The following is a 23,322-nucleotide window of genomic DNA, read 5'->3' as shown; positions in this document are numbered from 1 at the left end:
GTACTTTTACTAATTATAAATGATTAAAGGCATAGCGTAGCGAAGTCTGATTATTTAGGTGCGAAAGCGATGGATATATAGAATAGCCCATTCCCCACCCCTTGGCATCACAGTTACAGTCCAATCATAATTCTCTCAAGTGTCAGGTGTGAGATAACTTCAAAAGGCATCACGAAGATGGAATGTTGGTGCCGTTAGTCCTGGCAGGAATCTCCCACGCATGCGTAGTCCGACAGGCCCACCCTCCCCGTTTCATGGCAGCCGAAGCAACAGCAAAGCAGAGGCTGACAATTTTTTCTTAGAAAATATTACAAAACAAACTGCCAATTTTTGGTCCGTGGAGGCAGATCTTTATACATCTAGAAAGTCAACAGCTTACATGCTTGTGGATGCATACATGAGAAAAGAAATGGCTGAGAACTCTTCTTTGAAATTCTGCACAGTTACTCCACAGTATTTAACAGCCATTTAAAAAAAACTCCATTTTCTAAGATGTAACATCACACAAACCTACATTTTGGGTAGTTTATAAATATATTTTATTATGAAAATAGATGCATGCATCAAAATACATGGGATTCTATTATTTTCTATGACTAGAAAAATGATGATGCTAGGATTCATTCTTTTTCTTCTGTGCTTCCAAAACTTTAATTAGGAAGATCTGCTTTAGCAAGATTCATCGGACTTCTCTACCAGCTTTTTCCAACAGGATTCTAGCATATTCAGAGTGGCCTCTCTGAATTCTCTCATCACTTTATTTAGGGTGAGGTCCAGTGGTGGGATTCAGCCAGTTCGCACCTATTCGGGAGAACCGGTTGGTAACTTTCTAAGCAATTCGGAGAACCGGTTGTTGGAAGAAATCTCCTTTTGCTTTTTTCCCACTTTACAAGGCTAATCCTGTAAGGAAGGCAGGAAGGAAACATTCTGGTGTTGTTTCTAGCCTAATCTTTATTGCCCTGCTTACAGAAATTGCCTCTCTGGTTAACCCTTATGACATTGTCACAGCTAAGGTGAAGCGCCCATCAACGTGAGTGATGTTGAGTTGACCATGCTCACCCAGTCACATGACCACCGAGCCCCACCTACCCAGATGGTCATTAGGGCAGAGAACCGATTGTTAAATTATTTGAATCTCACCGCTGGTGAGGTCACACAACAAATGGCATCATAGCAATAGCAGTTAGACTTATATACCGCTTCATAGGGCTTTCAGCCCTCTCTAAACGGTTTACAGAGCCAGCATATTGCCCCCAACAATCCGGGTCCTCATTTTACCCACCTCGGAAGGATGGAAGGCTGAGTCAACCTTGAGCCGGTGAGATTTGAACAGCCGAACTGCAGAACTGCAGTCAGCTGAAGTAGCCTGCAGTGCTGCATTTAACCACTGCGCCACCTTGGCTCTTGCCAGTACTCAACCTCATTTTAGCTTAGCCTGGTATGTGAACTCAGTCTCTGCAGTTTGTTTGCGAGTCCATTTTGTCAATCTAGAAAATGAGATTAACTGAATAAAACAATTTAGGGTTTGATGGCCAAATCTATAATATCCAAGTGTTTCCTAGATTATTCTGAGAAGACTAATACAGTAGTGTTTTGATATTTTTCTCTTATTATTCTAGGACAGTGATGATTAATCTTTTCGGCACTGAGTGTCGAAACTGGAGTGTGCGCACACTTGAGCACCAGAACCCAGAAGAAAGCAGCTGGCCGGTGCACATGTGTATGGTGGCAAGCTGCTCTTCTGGGTTCTGTTGCGTGCATGCGCGATGGCCAGCTGTTTTTTGCATGAAGACCAGTTGGCCGTCGTGTGTGCACCCAACGGAACCTGGAAGAGAGCAGCTCGCCGGTGCACATGCAGACCAGCTGGCCAGACCAGCTGGCCATTGTGCATGTGCGCGATGGTAACCGGAAGAACAGCTGTGCACGCCATCTCTGGTTTGCCATCACAGTTCTAGGATATTTTCTTTCTTTCTTTCCCCCTTTTTTTATTTTATACACATAAGCACATCAACAGAACACATAAACACATTAACAAAAATAACCACATCACTTAAAAACAACATAGGAACAATAAGTTCCATCATATATCATACAGCAGTTCCGAATCGGTTTCTTTGCAGTTAGTGTTTTCATTTCTATACATTTCTATCTTGCGTTTGTAATCTCGTGACTCATTATCCATTTTTATGTACATTTCTTTATTTATATTGTGCTTTATGTTTTTACTGTCATCTATCCTCTTACATGCAGTTATAGGTATACATTCACATAGTTATTCTTTTTCTTTGCCATTCTTATATTATTATTATTATTCCATTTAAAAGGGTATAAGATATAATTTGGAATGTATTATTTACCATCCTTCGCACCTGCTATGACACCACCTTATTTTCTCTTTCTTTTCTCCCTCCCTTCCTTCTCTACTTCTTTCTTTCTTCCTCTCCTTCCCCTTCTTCCTTCCCTTACTTCTCCCCTACTCCTACCCTCTGTCTTCTCCTTCCTACCCTCTCGCCTTCTCCTTTTCTCTCTTCCTCCCTCCTCTCCTTTTCTTTCTCTCCCTTCCATCCACCTCTCCTTACTTCTTTCTTCTTCCCCTACCTCTCCTCCACCTCTCACCTTATTTTCTCTTTCTTTTCTTTTCTCCCTCCCTTCCTTCTCTACTTCCTCCCTTCCTCCTCTCCTTCCCCTTCTTCCTTCCCTTATTTCTCCCCTACTACCCTCTTTCTTCTCCTTCCTACCCTCTCTCCTTCTCTTTTTCTCTCTTCCTCCCTCCTCTCCTTCTCTTTCTCTCCCTTCCACCCACCTCTCCTTACTTCTTTCTTCTTCCCCTACCTCTCCTCCACATTTCTTCTTTCTCTCCTACTGTCTCTCCTTCTCTCTCTCTCTCTCTCTCCAACCCTCCACTTCTTTCCCTTCCTTCGTCCCTCCATTCTCTACTTCCTTCCTCCCCTCCTTTCCTTCCTTCTTCCCTTCCTTTCTTTTTCTATTGTTATGGGTGTCTCTTTCAAATCCAGTTTATGCTTTCTTGGGGTTGTTATTTCCACATGATATTTTCTTTCACTATCCCAGGTTCCACAGCTTGGTATAAGAATTAAAGGAACTAAAGTGAGGGGCACATGATAAGGATTTTGTAATTTGTTAACTAACAGTTATTTTGTATTTTAATTTGACTTATTGTCTATGTTCAGGCTCATTACAGATGGGAATCTAGGAAAAGATTTTGTCCTATGGTTGTATGGATTGATTAGATAGCTTTTAACATTCCTAAACTGAAAAGATAATTTACAGAAGGATGTCTGGATACTTATCTTCTGGTAAGAAATTTCTTAGTGTCAACTGACATCTGGTTATCTAAATTCAAACAATTTGAATAGTAAATTTTGATTTACTAGGCAAAAAGGGGTTGCTCTTATCTTGTCCAACTAACTTTCCTCTTTCATTTTTGTTAACTATAAAAAGGAATGTAACATGGAGCTCGAGGTTCTCTCTCCTTTTACATAGAGAGATCACACTTTATCAGGGTACCCGGATAAACTGCTTTTAAATGATCTTTCAACTCGGTTGCTTATTGGGAATTTAAACCAAGACAAAACTTAGGGCCAGATTTGGCTATCAAAAGACAGAAAAGTTTTGCTAGTAGTTTGGAAATGTGGAGAGGAGAGTTGTAGTTGCTATTCATCTCAGCTTTCTCCCTAATACATTAGAGGAATTGCCCACTCTTTCTTTCTACCAACCCTTGAACCTGGATGCTTCTAAGGCAAGAACTGTAGAAATTTCCATAACCTCATCCACTACTTTTAAAAGTCAGATCTTCTATGTAAGGGTGGAGGTTTCTCCAGACTCTGCAAACAGACACAATAAGCAGATCACCTCCTATGGGCCTCATAAATATTCTAGACTTAAATAGTTCCTGTGGTATGGGGAAAGTGAAGGGCAGTTTATTTATTCATTCATCTTTGTTTATGACTTCAAATGGGAAGGTCCAGAAGAGCCTTTTCTCTTGTGACAACTACATGGACATGGTCCCTGGAGCTGATATCCACCTCTACTCCTTTTGGCCTTTCAAAAGGGCTTTAAAACCTGGCTCTACCAACTGACTTGTTGCCATTATGGGGGTGCTCCATGCTGGAAGTGACTGGCAGGGTGACAAGACCCCATCCCTATCTGTTCTGACCTCCTCCTCCGTCCAGTAACGAATGCCGAGACAAGCTTAACTGGAATGTACTTTATTAGCAAGATACCAAAAGCTCGGTGGCTGAAAGCCAAGCATAACAAACAGATAAGGACCTTGGCAGCAACTCAGACAAGCCTTGGCAGCAATCCAGCCTACCAAGCTAGTTACAAAAGTTCTCCAACTTTTAGTCAATGCGTTGACTTCTGCAAGAGGGGCGTGTGCACAAAGTCTTTTTATAGTCTGGAGAGGAGCCTAATGACCACCAGCTGAGTGCAATTACCTCCTGTAACTGCGCAACTGTTCCTGATGCCTATTAGCTCTTCGGTGCCGGGCATCCAGGAACAACTCACTGCTGGCGTCCAGCTCACTCTCCCTTGTCTCCTCCCCACTGGTCCAAGACTCAGGTGCCTCCTGGTGGCCAACCAGCCTCTCTGCGCCCTGCTTGGAGTTGGAACCCTGTCCAGGGTCCTCCACATCCTCCAGAGCCGACTCATAGGGTCCCTCGCCATCGGAGTCTGGTGGCAGCTCCAACGGCTCCTGCTGGGCCACAACACCTATCTATCCTCTTGGTTTTTAGTCCCTATTTCTTATTAATTTTAATTGTTTTTACATTTACATTTTTATCATTTGGTAAGTTACCCAGTCACTTCAGTAGTGAAATGGCAGCATATACATTTAATATAACGAATTTAAAAACAAAGCCTTTGCTATTTTGATTTAAAAAGAAACTTGTCATCCTTCTCAGAGGCCCATGTCTTTCTTAATTTCTGGTCTATCAGATGCCTGGGAGCTTGAGGTCTCTGGGGAGTATCGTGGCAGTTCCTAACATTGTACTCTTATGGAGAGAGCTCCAATGTTGTTCCTGGAATATGTTGGAATCACTCTCCCAGCTTAGGAATCTCAGCCCCAAGTATTCCTACCATCACTGGACCATTTAGGCCAGTGTTTCTCAACCTTGACAACTTGAAGTCCTGTGGACTTCAAGTTACCAAGGTTGAGAAACACTGATTTAGGCCTTTACTTCCCATATCTTCTCTAGTTCTTTCTGATTCTACTCCAGCTTCTAATATTCCTTCCTGATGTTGCAGAAGTAATAGCAATAGCAATAGCAATAGCAGTAGACTTATATACCGCTTCATAGGCCTTTCAGGCCTCTCTAAGCGGTTTACAGAGAGTCAGCATATTGCCCCCAACAATCTGGGTCCTCATTTTACCCACCTCGGAAGGATGGAAGGCTGAGTCAACCCTGAGCCGGTGAGATTTGAACCGCTGACCTGCTGATCTAGCAGTAGCCTGCAGTGCTGCATTTAACCACTGCGCCACCTTGAAGGATGGCTTCTCTTCTTGTTTGTTCTGGAGCAGCTTCTGTTCCCCACTGCCAGCCCCTCTAGGGATACCAAAAAACAATTCCACAGGCACAGCAGAACTAGACTTTATTGAGATAGGCTACAACAGAATCTTGAAAGCCCAATTGTATTTCTCCTCCCCTCCCTTTTATTCCCCAAATAATTTGCCTGAACCTCTTCAGAATATTATTTCTTAGAACTTAAAAATCTCTTTACTTACGTAATATATCTTGCACATTTGTCAGTTTATACTTTACTCCCATGAACAAGCTGCCTTGAATATAAAGTAATTGCAAATAATTTAATTTTTTTCCTTGGGGTAGATGAATAAATTACCCAAAAGTTCATGTTTTTGTTTCCATATCTGTCTTTTGGATCTTGATTTTTGTAAGATAGTGATAACACATGAAACTTTTAATAGGAAAGGCATACTGTATTAAATAATTGAATTTGGGGAATGGGATTAAATAACTGAAATTATGTGGTATGATCCCAAATTTTGCCAGTTACTTTAATCTTCTGCATCAGTGGTAATTTTTCTCCACATGTTGAAAATAAAACGAATCACTTCTTTGCTATTCATAGAATGAAACAACAGGACACTATAGAAGAAAGCAATCAGGAAAACTAGATTGAAGGCATAGGAACAAAAAGAAGATTTAGCAGGTATCAATGTAAAGGTAGCAATGCAAAAGAAATAAGGGGAATCTCCCCCCCCCCAAAAAAAAGTATGTTCAGAAAGAAGCATGCAGGATAATAAAGAACAGCGAATTATAGGAATAGAAAATTACCAAACGTTCAGAGAGAAAACGAGGAAAAGTTAACAATATGGAAATCAATTTGAGACTCAATAGCAACAATAGTACCTCACATAAAAATAGCTGTCTTGAAATAAGCTTTTTCAATCAATGTCAAATGATTCCTCAGTTGAATTAGTGTAACCAAGGTTTTTAAAAGGGGTTTGAAAAAATGAATGGCAGCTTGAAGCGGGGAGGGGAAAGAAAGTTTCTTTTTAAAAGCTTGAGGAAAGCTTTGGAATGAATAGAACCCAGAGCAATTGGATAAGGATATGGAATACAATGCAGCCATCAAGAAAACTAGCCAGTCTCTCCAGTAATACAAATCTACACACTGATTTTCAGGTATCACAAAGCATTATTCCAAAAGAAGTATAATACTCGGGGCATTTACCCAAGAAAAATGATTCATTATATAGAACTTTTTTTCTGTCTCTCAAACCATTATTTTGTGCTCCATTATTACCATAGTGATTTACAGATCATGTACTATAATTTGTCTAAGTGCTTTAGAAAAAGGTACATTTTCACTTGAAGAGGATGCAATGTTTTCCAGTGTTGTGCAAAGACGTTTTTATTTTGCTCCCTGATATTATTTTGCTGCCTTGTTTTGTGTGCTTGACCTTATTTTTTATTGTACTTTAATACAATTAAATATTCCATGCTTTGGCAACCTTTTGTATCATGGAATGACGTATGAACCATACAAAACACATTTTTAATGCACACATATGTATATACATATATACACACACTCCTTCACACTTCCATATGAATATGACACCTTGTCACAACAAACATTTTAAGTTATTTAGGTCTTGAAGCTGGGAAATTAAATGCAGGAGGTATGCTTTCATGGTACAGGTAGTCATTTTAAGTGAATCTGGCTTCCCCCATTGACTTTGCTTGTCAGAAAGTTGCAGAAATCTTGGGACACTGTCATAAATACATGCCAGTTGCCAAGTATCCACATTTTGATCATGTGACCAAGGGAATGCTGCAATGATTGTAAGTATGACAAATAGCCATAAGTCACTGTTTTCAGTGCCATGGTAACCAAACAAATGGCTGTGGGTTGAGAACTTCCTGCAATCTCTTTCTCATGCCAGTAGTTCTGCATTAATATTTACGCCTGCTCAGAAAGCAGTATTCATTCCTCTGCACACAGTAATGAATAAGAAATTTTCCTAGAATAAGGGATATTAAGCAGCTGAAATAATAAACATGGAAGAGAGAGAGATGCCAGGGAGTCCCAAAACTGTTGATAAAGGCCTAGGCTCAAGATGAAGGCCAACTGTGGGTTTCAAAGATAAAAAAGAAATGCTGCATTTTTGTTAGTTAAAAAAGTGGACAGGCTAAGCATCCCGCATAGGAACCTCTCTGCTGCTAATATTGCAGCAGAAATCATACTGCTTTGCCTGCAGTTGCATGAGTAAGAGCATTCTTGCCTTTAGTTTCCAAGTTTGCAAAAGTTAAGTTGTCTTAACTGAATTAGCAGCTTCTTTATTTCAATAATTTACTAACAGCTACATATTTGCAGTCAAAAATATGTGTTTTTTTAAACTGGAATTTATAGAACAATAATGAGCAATAATAGCAACGCAGAACTTCAGAATCCCTTAAATTCAGTTGAAGAAGGAATGTTTTTTTAAACAGTGATATAGACTATACACTTCCTTCTTCCCACCATAATTCTTTCCTCCACTACTTTATCAATAGTGGTAGGAAACTATTTAAATTATAAATAACATTATCAATTCGCTAGGCACACACACACACACTCTCTCTCACTCACTCACTCATATATACATTATTTAAAAAAACAGATGAAATACTGACAAGTATCTGATTCCATATAGGTTCCTTTGTAAGAGCAACAGTGAGGTTTTTGGGTCCAGTATTGACAGTATAGTTAATCCTTGACTGAAAGTCATATATTTGCCAGTCCCTCTGGATGCTCTTGGTGGAACTGTGCATGCGCCTCCCTGGAGTTTGAGAGCAGGATGCACTTCAAAGCTATATACATAATACATTCCACTGAAATCATACAGCTGCTAGCTTTGCTGTTATCCTGAAGGACATCCATCTCCAATTCAAGTGCGGTGTTTGAGGATGATGGGAACTGCATAAGACCGAAAAACACCATCTTTAAATCACTTATAAAAATAATAGTCAACTATTTCAACCCTAAAACACCGATCTCTTCTAGTCACTAGAAGTAATCTTTACAGTTACAATATTGCATTTACTTACTGTGGTAAGTCATGGCTTGCTTAACTATAATTACTTAATGACTTATAACTAAATGTGTTAACGTAAGATAAATAATAAATTAGGGTTAATAAAGCATTGCAGCTAAATTCACCTAATAAAGTAAACTCCAGACAAGAAAATTACATAAACCTAGTTATTTATTCCTAAAAAGTGTTTAATTCTGGCTAAATGGTTCACATTTATTCTTAAAGCAGACACAATTCACAAACATAACTGAATGGAGTGTCCCAAATATTCTAGCATTAAGAGTGTATCCCCATTAAAGCGAAAGATTTGGAGCCAACTTTACATCAATGGCCAAACAACAGAAGGAGCCAGACATCAAAGCAGAAAGACTGAAGGAAAGGTACCGTATTTTTCGGAGTATAAGATGCACCTTTTTTCCTCGAAAAAGAGGCTGAAAATCTGGGTGCGTCTTATACATCAAATACAGGATTTTTTGCCTCCCAAAGCCCTGCCCCCTTCACCAAAATGCCATGCATAGCCTTATGGAAGCTTTCAGACAGCTCCTGGGGGCTGGGGAGGGGGAAAAAATGAATGAAAAACAGGCCGTTTTTTGCTCAATTCTGTTCCCCAGCCCCCAGGAGCTCCATAAGGCTATGCATGCAATTTTTTTGACAAAATATGGCCCATTTTTTTGCTCGTTCCCCCCTTCCCCCGAGCACTCTGCAAGCCCTCCAAGGCTATTCATGCCTTTGTTTTTTGGAAAAAAATGGGCCGTTTTGGGGAGGTTTGCAGAGTGCAAAAACTTTTTTTTTTCCATTCAGAAAGCTGTTTAGTTAGAGGGATTGATGAAAATTACATTGATCAGATGCTGTGCCAGCAGAAACAAAGTTTTAGGTGCTTCAGGTTGTCAGCGATTTTCTTCTCCAGCACATAGATAAATACACTTGGAAACATCTACCTCCCTCCCTCCCTACTGTATTTCTCTCTCTCCCCCTCTCTATCTATATACCTACCTACCTACCTACTCTCTCTCTCTCTCCCCCTACCTATCTACTGTATTTCTCTATTTTTCTCTCTCTATCCCTCTACCTACCAACCGACCTACTCTCTCTCCCCTCCCTCCCTCCCTAATGTATTTCTCTCTCTCTCTCTCTATCCCTTTATCTGCCTACCTACCTACCTACCTACCTACCTACTCTCTCTCCCTCCCTCCCTACTCTATTTCTCTATCTTTCTATCCCGCTCTATCCCTCTATCTACCTGCCTACTTTTTTTTTTTTTAAAAAGCCTCTTCAAAACCTGGGTGCGCCTTATACTCCGGTGCGTCTTATACTCTGAAAAATACGGTGAGTTTTCTTTTTACCAGTCAAGAATGTCATCAGACTATTTCAAAGTACTAACACCAATGTAGAACATTTTATTTACTTATTTTATTGTATTTAGAAGAATATCAGAAAGGAATACGTACCAATAATGATTAGCAAGACAACAACAGCAACCAAAGCCACAATTACCTTCATCTGCAAATTAACATACAGAAAAGTATGTAATTAATTCCCAATTGTAGACACCATTGATCAGCTTAATCCAGGTTCAACAGCAAGCCAATAATAATGAGGGTGCTCAGATAATTCTAAGTGGTTACACGGTTTCAAAATAAACTAACCTCAAGGGTCAAAATCATTATTAAACCAGAACGTGGGTACAGGAAGTTCCCGTTCAACAACTGTTCAAAGTTGTGATGGTGCTGAATGAGAGGACCTATAACCATTCCTTGCAGTCGTGGCTGCTGTAGCATCTCCATAATCATGTAATTGCAATCTGAATGCTTGGCAACCAGCTTGCAATTACAACTGCTACAGTGTCCCGTGTTCGCCCGATCATCATTTGAGAGATTCACTATTGGCTTCCAACAAAGTCAATGAGAAAGCGGGAATGAGGTTGCAAGCTGTGATCACATGACCGCAGGACATTGTGACCATGTGGGATTCACCTAATGGTGGGAACTGGGACTGCTGCAATTGCCACTGTAAGTCACTATCACACGCCATACTTTATGAACATGTTTGCTTAGCAATAGCAATAGCAGTTAGACTTATATACCGCTTCATAGGGCTTTCAGCCCTCTCTAAGCGGTTTACAGAGTCAGCATATTGCCCCTAACAACAATCCGGGTCCTCATTTTACCCACCTCGGAAGGATGGAAGGCTGAGTCAACCTTGAGCCGGTGAGATTTGAACAGCCGAACTGCAGAACTACAGTCAGCTGAAGTAGCCTGCAGTGCTGCATTTAACCACTGCGCCACCTCGGCTCTTAGTGATGGAGTTGCTATTGCCAATTGCCATAGTTAGCTGCATTTATTAGGGCTATTTAACAATCTAGATTTGAACGGGAAAAGTTTATCCAGAGCATATCAAGATGCTTATATCATACTAAGCAGCAATTCTTTCAAAAAGCTGTATCTTTTCCCATGCTCGTTGGCTTGCCTCTACTCAGAAGCATCCTTCAAATTGAGATCATGGCAAGACATAATGCACTTTTAGACACACTATGAATGAAGTAAACCAATCATGCACCTGGGAATAAATAATGCATAAATTTGCCACTTGTGGAATGTTATCTAGAATCAATATTTTCTATTGTTCAATTCTCACTGTAATCAGTGTCTTTTATTATTTGACCAGTTGCTTCCTGACGTCGTTTGTTTCTATATAAAAAGATTTGATTCTCCCTGTTAATAAACAACTATGGTACTAAATATAAATATTTGTTTTGCCTGTATTACTTTATTTGTACTTTCATATGAATGAAGAAACTCTTTCGCAAAGATAAGGGATCCCTCAAATTAGGGATCAGATCTATGTTAAAATTGGGTTGCCTGATTTCTAGGCAACATAAAGTTAAGACTTGAGTTAGGAGACGAAGAGTTTTATATTTATTAATTAAGAAGAAGTGAAGAAATTATGAAACTTGAGAAGTTGCTTTCTTAGGGTTTTTTTAAACTTTTTTTTCTTTTTGCAGCTTTTTTCTTCTTCAGTTGGTATTGTCTTTTACTGTTCTGATTAAAACTTTTAATAAAAATTATTTTAAAAGATAAAATTGAAAGGTATAGAAAGGTAAAAGAAATAAGCCAAACTGGTTAAACAAAATTGCAATATTTAGGAAACAAGATAAGCTTTACCTTGCAGCCTCGCCACCACATTTGTCTTCTGAGCTGTTTGGATCTGTTACTAAAAGCTGTTGCATTATCTGATAAGCTTTCTGCATAGATAAAGAGACAGAGAAACAGAATTTGACAGTCTATTATAGTGGTTAGATAAAGCTTTTGCTTCTATCCTGATTTTTTTTAAAAAAAAACCAATCAAGGGTCTTGAACAGATTCAGAGAATTCTGCACAATTTCTTTCCTTTTAGGAAATCCAAGGAAAACAACCAAGTTAGTTCTAGATAGTTCTTGTTCAGCAACCGTTCAAAATTAGGACAGTGCTGAAGTAGGATTTAAAAATGGGTCCCACCAGTTGCAACTGTCAGTCTTCCTGTGGAATTCAGATGAATAGAGACTGGCTTGCAAATACAAGATCATAGAAATCTGGTTTGCCATTTGCAACCTTCAGGGCTGGCTTCTAACAAGCAAAGTCAATGGGGAAAGCAGCAGAAGATTGGGATGTTGCAAACATGCAGGATTTGTCTACAACAGCAACTTGGATGGCCAGAAGATAAGTCAGCTGGTTATGCAACATTGCATCTTACCACTGCATTGTTTAACAATGGAGTTTTCAATCCCAATTACCATCAGCAAGCAAGGACTACATGTAGTCTATATTACTAAAAAGCTCTCTTGTAAATCATTAGTTCTGTAATTACTGTATGTTTGGAAATGAAGACCAAGTTGTTTAGTAATTCCAAGTTTTGAATTAAGAGACATTGCTACTTATTTACTGGTTGTCACATCTTGATAGTTATTGTGGATGATTTTAATCTATTCCATTTTAATTTTTAATTTTCAATATTTACTATTATCATACCATGAATGTTTTAATGTACTTGAGGCTGCAAGCCACCAATAATCTCTTAATTGCTGCGGATGGGAATGTAACAAAGGAGTTCATTTACAGAATTGCATCCCAATAATAAAAGGCATAATCAAGGTAGTAAGTCTCATGATGCCTTCTGGCAGGCTGTAATTGCAACTGTAAAGGAGCACTGACAAACAAGAGAAATGACTCATCTGTAGCACAAGAATGAGAGGTCTATTTTCTATGATTAGCTGTTTTTGTCTCTCTCATTTAGCAACAAGGACTACTTTCGGTTCCACCACAAAACCGCGGACGACAAAATCGCGGTCGACGAAAGCGCGCATTTGACGTCATCACAGCGCGACGAAAACATCGCGCTGTGATCGAAAAATGTAAAAATAAAGAGAAAACCTTACCCTAACCCCCCAAACCTAACCCTAAACCTAACCCTTAACCTAAGCCTAAATCTAACCCTAAACCTAACCCTTAACCTAACGCTAAACCTAACGCTAACCTTTAACGTAACGCTAAACGTAACCCTAACGCTCTAAACCTAATCCTAACCCTTAACCTAACCCTAACCCTAACCCTTACCTTTATGTGAATCAGCTTGCTTTAATTTTATTTTTATTTCAATTTTTAATTTTTTTCGTCGCGCTGTGATGACGTCAAATGCGCGCTTTCGTCGATCGCGCTTTTGTGGACCGCGGTTTTGACGGGTCACGCTACTTTCTCATAGATCTATGAGATATTCAGAACCATTTTTCTTAGAGCATGGTAAACTGAGCTTTTTTTAAAAAAAAATAATTCTCCCATGAACAAGCTAACTCTAAAACAGACACAACAGTATCACTGTTATGTACCCAGGATCCCAGGCATGCCACAGGGAGCCTAAGAAATCAGAACAGATAATTAAATCCAAATATGCTGAGATCTGGTAATATGAGAGACAGGTTGTTCCTGGAACTCCACTTCACCTTCTAAAAAGGAAGAGGAAAATTACCAACCTGACTTATCTTGCAAATCATCCAGCCGCTCTCCTCTCTCTATCACCTTGGTGATATTTTCTTGCATGACATCAATAACTTCATCAACCTGGTTTTGAACTCTGTTTTGAAAATATACATAAGGATACATCACGTGACCAAGGAATTTATCATCCATACCAGAAAATGCTACTGACTGATATCCTGTGTATGTAATCAAGATGCTGAGTGGGAATGATGGGAGTTGTAGCCCAATTTATTCAACAGCTGTGAGTCTGAATTGAGTGTGATATAGTTAATATGAAATATTTTTAGTGTGCAAAGTCTTTAAATTCTTTATATAATTGTTAAGGAATGTACTGTAAATAGCAATATGTCAATTTGTTTTTCAAATAGGCATCTGAATTGATAATTATCTGCCCCAGTCCAATATTGAATCGTGATGAAGGCAGAACTTGAATTGAACTCAAGGTATTGAATGAATTGAAAAAGTTGCAAGTAAGCCTGTAAAGAGAATATATCAAAGTATAATACTTGTTAGATTCCCTACTAACCACCCTACTCATCCTTTCTTGAATTCTCAACTACACGTTATGTTTCACAAGCAATATTTTAGATATTCTGGCATCTTTGTGGGTAAGAATAAGAATCTTGAATTGTGACTTTAAAAAAAGAATCAGAACGGTTGTTCTGAATATACACTGATCAAACAGCATTGATAACTAAACCAGTTATTTTGTACTGCAACAATCTAAGAGTTTATGGTGGTCAAATTTGTCTTCTATAGAAAGATACATAGAAATCATGATTTGGTCTTTAAAGGCAGAATGAGTTAGATGGATGTGACATATAGGAACTTGCAGAGTCTTTGCAATATCTTCCCTCCTTCATCTCTGGCCATTAAAAAATACTGCCAGACATCTGCTGCTTTGTTAGCAGGTAGAAAAGTCTAAGAAAGAAGGAAAAACATTTGGAAGCCAATGTACTTTTTTATGAAAACAGAGTCAAGTCTAGTCTCGGAGGAGTTTTCCCTTTAACAAAAGTAAGTTTCACAAAATACATTAAAGAACTAACTTGTTTTTTCATGACTGACCAATAAAAAATGACAATCAGTCAAAACGGTACAAAGTGCTTCTGGCATTCACAACGTTGTGTCTACCCAGACACAATGCCAGCTCCAAAAGCACACCAATCTCTTCATTATGCCTTAAAAAAGATTTGAAACTCCATCCAAAACAGCAATAGCTCCAGATTAAAGAAACTCATTTAATGACTATTTGGGTCCCATTTGGGTGTCCTTACATGAAGACTCAGATTAATAATTCACACTTAGTCCATCACTGCATCCAGCATTCAAAACTTTCAGAGCATATATAGCACCCGTTGAAAAAAATCTTGAGCTGGGGACCATAAATATAGTGATTTCTTCATTGGACGTCTACCAGCCAAGTTAAAACTAGGCCAAAATGTGACACTTCAAACTCACATTCCTAGTGTCTAGTAACACAGATTCCAAACTGAGATAGGTTGTTTCTTGCATACCACCTCATCCCATCAAATATAGCAATGATTATAACAGGCAAAGGAAATGGCAATTAGTAACAGAATTGGACATTATTCATTTCCTGTATTCATCATTGCATAAAGCTGTGTTAGCAATTAAGAGTGTCACATCTTCTACTGACACTACAAAAGATTCTTGGCATGTTGGGGAAGAGAATAAAACTAAAGCATAAAATAAGATGATAATACTCTTGACAGGACTCCTTGTCTTTAATAACTGGGATATGGGAGTAAATATCCCACTTCCTTTGCCTTTTCTGTATATCACTGAGAGTGAAGGAATAAAAATTATGCATTTGGGACAGTCTTTAAGAATTACAGGCAGGCTGTCCTCTTCAGTTATAAAATGTTTGCCCATATCCGATACATGTAAAAACAAATGTAGAACTTTCATTATATGAAAGCAGTTAAAAAAGAAGCAAAGAAAAGCAGTTAGTGATTGTTTGTTTAGCAAATGTTCACAGTTATGACAGTGATATAACTCTGCAACGATTCCTTGCATTTACAACCTTTGCAGGTCTGTAAAACAAAGGAAAGAAAGATCATAAGTACAGTCACAGATCAGTTAGAAGCCACTTTGCTTAATAACTGAGTTGTCACAAATAAACAAGGACTATAGTACCTGTATTTTAAGAAGGCTATGGATTCTGTCCTGCGTTACAGTAAATATATAAGATGTTGGTTCAAGGAAAATAAACTGAAAAATGTGCAATGAAGGAGGATAGTTTTTCTAATCCCCAACGAAAGGAACTATTTGACTTTGCCAAAGCATACAGCATACATTCCAATGGTTGCTCCTCCAGAATTGGTAAAGTTGATTATTTTCCTAATTTTAATTTTCCCTACTACTTTGAGTTTATTTATTTATATTTTCCTGTGAAATTGTATAGTGAAAAGAATTTATGCACAACGATAGAAAGAGGGACATTGTCTAAAAGATAAATACTTTTTAAAAATATTAAGTACTGAAAGAAATGTGACTTTTCCAAAAGACAATGTTTGTTATTTTATGAACAGGCTTAGCTCTAGTCTAAAAAACAGTAGTTCATTTCACCTAATAAAGTATAATTGCAGAACAGTTAGATTAGCAGGACATGAAAATAAAGCAAAAATAGATTTTACCTGCCACAAAGTACTTACTGTCTGATCTTGTCATTCTTGGGTCCAAACCTTGGACCTGATGGCCCTCTCCTACAAAATGATTAAAGTTAAATTGTTACCTTTATCTCCCAGGATGAGTAGCAAATTATATGGTTGATTAACAGATATTTGAAATTTGAAAGCATTATATATTCAGAAGAAACAGCCCACTCCTGGAAGCTCTGTAAAGACATCTGGCAAAGTTTTCAGCCCTTACACTGAAAACTTTGTAGTAGCTGTTACCGACAATCAATCACAGTAAGTTGTGCAAAACTTTGCCTGGTATTTATAAGGAACCCTTGAGATCAAAACACATAGAGCAGGCAGAAACAATGATGCAGGAGACCTAGGATTTGATAGCTACTCTGGTTTGGAGACACTTACAAGAAAAAGTCCTCTTCTTCATCTGAATCTTCCTCTAGGAGATTTCTCTGCAAACACAGAAGATTGATACATCTATGAAAAAGAGTATTTCTACTAATGGGAATTTTCATTCAAAAATAAATTTCAAAAGAATATTTCTAGACTTAATCAATACAACTTTTGTCAGAATGTAATGCCGTTGACACAATGTGTGGCAGTGGGCTCCAATCTTTTTGGTATCTAGGACCAGTTTTGTGGAAGACCATTTTTCCATGGGCTGGAGGTGGGGTGGGGAGTAGTGTACAACCTAGATCACTCTCATGAGCAGTTTATGGTAGGGTTTGCGCTCCTATGAGAATCCAATGCCCGATGATCTGAGGTGGAGCTGAGGCGGTGATGTGTGCGCTGGGGAGTAGCTGCAAATACAGATGAAACTTCACACGCTCACCTGCTGCTCACCTCCAACTATCCAGCCCAGCTCCTAACAGGCCATGGTCTATGTCAGTGTTTCTCAACCTTGGCAACTTGAAGATGTCTGGACTTCAACTCCCAGAATTCCCCAGCCAGCATTTGCTGGCTGGGGAATTCTGGGAGTTGAAGTCCAGACATCTTCAAGTTGCCAAGGTTGAGAAACACTGGTCTATGTAACTGGTCTATGGCCTGGGGATCACTGATATCTGATATCCACCAAAAGACAATACAAGGATCATTAGGTCTTCCTTTTGAATAAATCATGCTACCATGAATTAGCCATCCACACATACGCCTACCTTCAAAATTTTAATCAGCATGCCACAAAAAATATGTCGCCATAGATTAGATGACGTGCATTTTTCATGGTATTTTGGTTAAAAATCTGAGGACTTATTTATTTGTGGATGGACTTGTGAATATAGATGGGAAATATGTGTACTTTAAAAAACTATTACTGTACATAGACCTGTGGCTAAGTGCATTCATGGATAAGCCAAATCCAATTTTTTGGATGTACTTGGGCACCTAAAATCCTGGGTTCATCTGCAAGTGTATATGGTGCTCTGAAAATTTGCTTTGAAAGGTAAAAATAATTAAGAGTGCCAATCTTGGTTTTCTCAAATACCTTATATAGTCTTGTTTTCTAGATTTAAAATAACATATAATCTGTTTCATTGCTTTTGCTTAATATTTCTAGTTTGTTTTGCCAGAATTTCAGTCTTTTCCCCTATGGTCTTAAAAAAAAAGATTCCTTGGGTGAGGAGGAACTATCAATGGTTATCTCAATCTAACTGTACAAAATGTATACAACTCCCCTAATACTGTCTCATATGAAAGTGAAGACAGGTTTCATCATTCAACCAGTGGAGGATTGAATGGACCCTTACAGGTCATGTATCATCAAGGTCATGAATACAGAAAGGGGTTGATCTGAGTTCCAACAATTTAAGAAATAACAAAGCATGGAAATGAAAGTAGATAAATAGGTACCATCTCAGTGGGAAGGTAACAGGGACATGAAAGTAGCCCCCTTGGGCATCACCTGGGCAACAGTGATGTCACTGGCTGACACTACTCAGAAGCAACTTGGTAGATGTTTTAGACAAATGTAGCCGTCGTATCAGTTCTGAATTTGATAAAGAGCTGCTTTCTTTAAATATTATACAACTCCTAGCAATCATTTCCGAGAATCTTCTAAATGCATTACTACAGCCATTTCACCAGGTTACACATATAAATCATACCACAATAACTATCCCCTACGCACTCACCCTCTCACTTTTGACTGAGCCAGTAACATCATCATCATTGAGGTGGCGCTTGAATTTTGGAGGCATGTTTTCATAACAGTGCTATCTTTTTGTCCTAGTAGAGAGAAAAAAGACATTCTAGTCATTCTATCAGGTTTTAGTTTTCAAATTGTAAGAATTTAATGACTGACTACAATGATGTAACCAATTTCGTTGTATTTATTTTGTACAATGACAATAAAGGCTATGCTATTTATCTCTGCATAACACTGCAATACAAATTATTACATGAAAGCAATATGAGGTCTGGGAATTTCCAGTATAGTTTGAAGTATCACGTTATAATTCATGAATAGATTATTTTTAAACCACTGCCGAAATATTGTTCAAATCAAGGATTAAGTTCAGATTGTAATGTATATCCCTCTTCTAGCTATATAATGAGTATTAATTAAATCCCCATTAGTTCCTAAAGCCTTTCATGCGTGCACAAGAAGTTTTGATAAAAAGATTTTAAAATATCACAGGTATTGGTTCTGGTCCTATGAATGGAAGAGATATAAAGGTTATTTTAAAACAATTTCTTCTATCCCACTAATAAGATAATATGCAACAATTCTTTAATCAGCAAGGCTTTCAAAGGGCTGGATAGGAAAATAAAGTTGGTTTTCTATATACTGTTTAAAACTGAAAGGGAGAGCCTTTTCAATCTACCACTAGTTCCAACTATGCTTTTGTACACACACAGACACCCTTAAACATTTGAGCTTGGACTATTTTTCAATCAGATTATTTGAGAAATTTCATTTTCAGAAATGGTCAGATGCTTTAAGGAAATTTACAAAGCCTGAAGGTAACGCTTTTTCTACCAATACTCCTCAGAACCTTGTGTGCAGAATATGCTCTTGATCTATTTCACATATTCCCCCAAAACTCTAATGATGCATCAAAATGCCATTTGCAAGATATAGTGAACATTATTACTATCTACAGCAGTGCTCCTCAACCTTCCTAATGCCACGACCCTTTAATACAGTTCCTCATGTTGTGGTGACCCCCAACCATAAAATTATTTTCGTTGCTACTATGTAACACCGGGAGCCACAAAACCTGGGTGGGTGTGGCCAACTCAACATCACTCCCACCCAGTCACATGACATCCCGCCCCCAGACATGCCTACCAAGGTTTCATGGCTCAGGGTTTTCTGTGAGAATAGGGTCTCTCTCTCTCTCTTCTCTCCCCCTCCCTCTCATTTCTGTTTTTCTCTATTTTTCTTCTCCCTTTCTCTTCTACCTTCCTTTCTTTCTTTCTTTCCCTTTCCCTCTTTCTTTTTCTTTCTTTCTCATTGAATACGATAGCAAATCCAAAATAAAGTTATTAATTGTAGGAAATTGCTTCTCTGTAATCTTTTCATAGTGAACTCTAAGTTGATAGAAGCTGATAGAAACCACTCTGCGTCACTTCAAACGGAAAGCGGAAGATATAGTCATGCGCCCATTCAATCTTAGCCGAAAATCATATAATAGCGACTGGCTGCACCACCTGACAACCCTAGCCCAGGACCGAAAACAGTGGCGTCAAATTTCCATGGAAGTCGCCTATACCCACGATGGGTGAAGAGGCGTCAAGTACAAGTACAAGTGATAGAAGCTGACAAGATTGTACTAACAGCAATAGGATATATATTTTGATTTCTTTTGAGTTTGACAATATAATACGTTATCCAAAATTATAAACAATCTTATTTTCAGATGCATTTTTTTTGCCATCTCTATTATTTTCTTTTTAAAAAATCAGACTTGCTTCCAATTTGTGCCTTCTGGCAAACTGCAGTTTTCTTGGCAAGAGATCTAGCTTGCCATTGCTTTCGTCCTAGGTCTGAGAAAGTTTCCTTCTTTCTTTTCTCTTCCTTTCTTTCCCCCTGATTTGTTTCCCTCTCTTTTCCCTCCCTCCCATTCTCTCCTTCCAGCTCTCTTTCATTTCTCTCTCTCTTTTTCCCCTTTTCTCTTTCATCTCTTTCTTGCGCGTGCAAACAAAATATCCTCCTGGGCCAGGATCACAGCGGCGGGGACAGCGACTCCTTCCGCTGCTGCCACTGAGAAGTGAGTAGCTGGCTGCGCTGCGCAGTAGACTCCTCAGCGCCAAACTCAGGTCGGTCCCCTTCGTGTTGACTCAGGAAAGAGCCGGAGCAGCCGTGTCTGGATGCAGAGAGAGAAGAGTTCCAGAGCCCTGTGCAGCGCAAGACAACTGGAGCTCTTCCCTCCCTGCACCCAACCAGCTGCTGCTGCTACTCCCCATTCTCCTCCTTCCTGAGCCAACACGAAGGGGAACGCGGCTCGCGCTGACCTGAGTCTGGCGCTGAGGAGTCTCCTGTGCTGCGTACCCAGTTACTCACCTCAATGTGCAGTGGCGACAGCGGGAGGAGAGTCATTGTCCCCTCCGCCTTGATTTTGCTTGCGCGCACAAGAGATGAGCGCGAGAAAAGGGCTGGAGCTCTTCCTGACATGGAGTTGCCTGCAAAGGATCCGGAATTGCAAAAGCAGGCGAGAGGCTCGTGCCTTCTCGGGGCAGAGACTAGATTGTGAAATTGGGTCAGCAGGGAGCCGCAGGAGAGGGGCCAAAGCCTATTAAGACTGTTACCCATGCTAAGCATGGGTAACAGTCTTAATAGGGAATCTCAGTGTACACACATCCCACGTTCCTTTATTTTATTTTTCCTGCCTTGTTTTACGCCTCAGAAATGGTACCTCTTGGCTTCCATAGCTCTGCCCATCAACCTCCATCGCTCAGAGCGAATTGCTTTCCCAGCGTCCTCTGTGCTGCGTGCGTCTCTCTTTTCCCCCACCTCACCTCCATTCCAGCACCTACTCCCCCCCCCACACCTCTCCTTCTGCTGCGGGGAACCCGAGCCGCTCCTTCCCTTCGGGCCGGCTTCTCGCCAACCTCTCCGCGGGAGGCTCCTCGGTGACCGCTGTGAAAAGGTCGTTGACCCCAAAAAGGGTCGCGGCCCATAGGTTGAGAACCGCTGACCTACAGCGTCTTGGATCCAGTGAAAAGACAGCACCGCAATTTGCTCCCTTCCAGGTAGGTATCTCAGCATAGAAAGGAATGTTAAAACATACTGTAGGCCAGTGTTTCTCAACCTTGGCAACTTGAAGATGTCCGGATTTCAACTCCCAGAATTCCCCAGCCAGCATTCGCTGGCTGGGGAATTCTGGGAGTTGAAGTCCGGACATCTTCAAGTTGCCAAGGTTGAGAAACACTGCTGTAGGCTTTTGTGACCTACAATGGGCAGATGCAGGGTGACTTAAGGACAAGCCCATTTTTCAACCTGAAGCTTAAGTAGCTGCAGGAATGCCGTCTTCCTTAATTGGTACTACCAGCATGGAATGCAGCCTTCCTGCTTCTGCCCAATCCTCATTACACCTACTCCTATCTCTCTTGTATACATACACAAGCTGGCAGTTCCTACGGCTTTTACATACAATCCTACCTCTTTTAACGTGTTTATTTTTTAAAATCTAGCTTCCTCACGGCGAACCCGAAGATTACAACGTCCCACCCTCGAAGGCTTTTTTTAAAAAGTTTTTTTATTTTATCAATTTCATGTATATATATTCACAATTATATGATCTCATAACTGTTATTAATAATATGTATTTATAACAATTTTTCCCTACTGTTGACAATATACTTGAAGATTGCTTTTTTATCATCCCATAGATCCATCTTATCTTACAACGGTCCTACTTCTTCTTCTTCCCTCCCTCCCTCTTTCCTTCCCTCGTTTCTTCTCTCCTACTCCCCTTCTTTCCCTCCCTCCTTCCCCTTCCCTCCTTCTCTCCTTCCTTCCCTCCCTCCCTCCTTCCCTCCTTTCTTTTCTCCTTCTCTCCTACGTTCCCTCCTTCCTTCCCCCCATCCATCTCTCCTACGTTCCCTCCTTCCTTCCCTCCTTCCCCTTCCCTCCTTCTCTCCTTCCTTCCCTCCCTCCTTCCTTTTCTCCTTCTCTCCTTCCTTTCCCTCTTCCTTTCCTCCTTCCCTCCCCCCTTCCTTCTCTCCTACGTTCCCTCCTTCCTTCTCTCCTTCCTTCCCTCCTTTCTTCTCTCCTCCCTCGAAGGCTTTTAAATAAACGGCTTTTCTACCAGCCCTTCCCTTCGTCTCTCTCACTCGCGCGGGAGTCTTAGTCCTCCAGCTGCCCGTCCCGCTCTTCCCATAAGCCCCCCCCCCTCACCTCTTCCCCCCCCCCCACCCGCGAGGCCCTCGTCCTCTCCGGACTGCGCAGCCTCAGCCAGTTTCTTTCCCTCTTGGCCATTTCGCCATTGCTGCCTCGCCGCCGGGATGCTTCCTTTTCTCTCTCCCCCCCAAAGGGATCTTCGGCTTCCCACGAACCCAACAAACTCCCTTTCATCGTCTGCCCCTTCACTCTCCCCGCGCGCCTTTATTTACCTCCTTCGTTCGCTCACCTGTTTCTCCCTTTCAGGCCGGTGCGGAAATGGCCGGTCTGAGGAAGAGGAGGAGTTTTCGTCGTCGTCGTCAGCTGTTGCTCCATCGACCGCTCGGCGCGCCTGCTCAGGAATGGAGCCGAGCGCCCAGGATATCGATGAAGGCGCCGGTGACGTGTGAGCCCTCTCGGCTACCGTAGTAGGGATTTTCGCCAGCTGGGTGGCGCGCGGAGCTGAAGCCAAAGGAAGCGGGGCGGGGCGTCGGCGAGAGTGAGGTCTGGAACGCCGAGTGCCTTTCCTTTAGAGCAGAGGTCTTGGCAACTTTAACACTTGTGGACTTCAACTCCCAGAATTCTCCCGCTTAGCAACTTTCAAGACTTGTGGACCACAACTCCCAGAATTCTCCCTCTTGGCAACTTTCAAGATTTATGGACTTCAACTCCCAGAATTCTCCCGCTTGGCAACTTTCAAGACTTATGGACTACAACTCCCAGAATTCTCCCGCTTGGCAACTTTCAAGACTTATGGACCACAACTCCCAGAATTCTCCC

At 40.4% G+C, this 23,322-nt stretch overlaps 1 protein-coding gene across 1 annotated transcript; it reads right to left on the bottom strand.

The window, feature by feature from the left end:
- Positions 1-7,794: 7,794 nt before the first annotated feature.
- On the bottom strand, positions 7,795-22,895 carry VAMP4 (vesicle associated membrane protein 4). The gene is made up of 8 exons (XM_032226947.1): positions 22,793-22,895; positions 18,350-18,443; positions 16,626-16,672; positions 16,242-16,292; positions 13,560-13,660; positions 11,719-11,798; positions 10,006-10,057; positions 7,795-8,439 (listed from the first exon to the last, which is right to left on the bottom strand). Exons 2-8 carry the CDS (start codon positions 18,413-18,415, stop codon positions 8,411-8,413), a joined length of 426 nt encoding a protein of 141 aa, XP_032082838.1. The 5' UTR covers positions 18,416-18,443; positions 22,793-22,895; the 3' UTR covers positions 7,795-8,410.
- Between the last annotated feature and the right edge of the window lie 427 nt (positions 22,896-23,322).

This window comes from Thamnophis elegans, chromosome 11 (assembly GCF_009769535.1).
Source record: "Thamnophis elegans isolate rThaEle1 chromosome 11, rThaEle1.pri, whole genome shotgun sequence".
Taxonomy (NCBI): Eukaryota; Metazoa; Chordata; class Lepidosauria; order Squamata; family Colubridae; genus Thamnophis; species Thamnophis elegans.
Note: the sequence above shows the minus strand (reverse complement) of the source record. Positions and strands in the feature narration are given on the sequence as shown.

Bases quoted from the DNA above. Each gene is read 5' to 3' on its own strand.
- VAMP4 (XM_032226947.1), bottom strand. From the start codon at position 18,415: ATGCCTCCAAAATTCAAGCGCCACCTCAATGATGATGATGTTACTGGC. The intron at 11,799-13,559 runs GTTGGTAATTTT...TTATCTATGCAG, and splicing joins TGATTTGCAAGATAAGTCAG to AAAGCTTATCAGATAATGCA. The intron at 8,440-10,005 runs GTACGTATTCCT...GGTCTTATGCAG, and splicing joins TGTCTTGCTAATCATTATTG to TTCCCATCATCCTCAAACAC.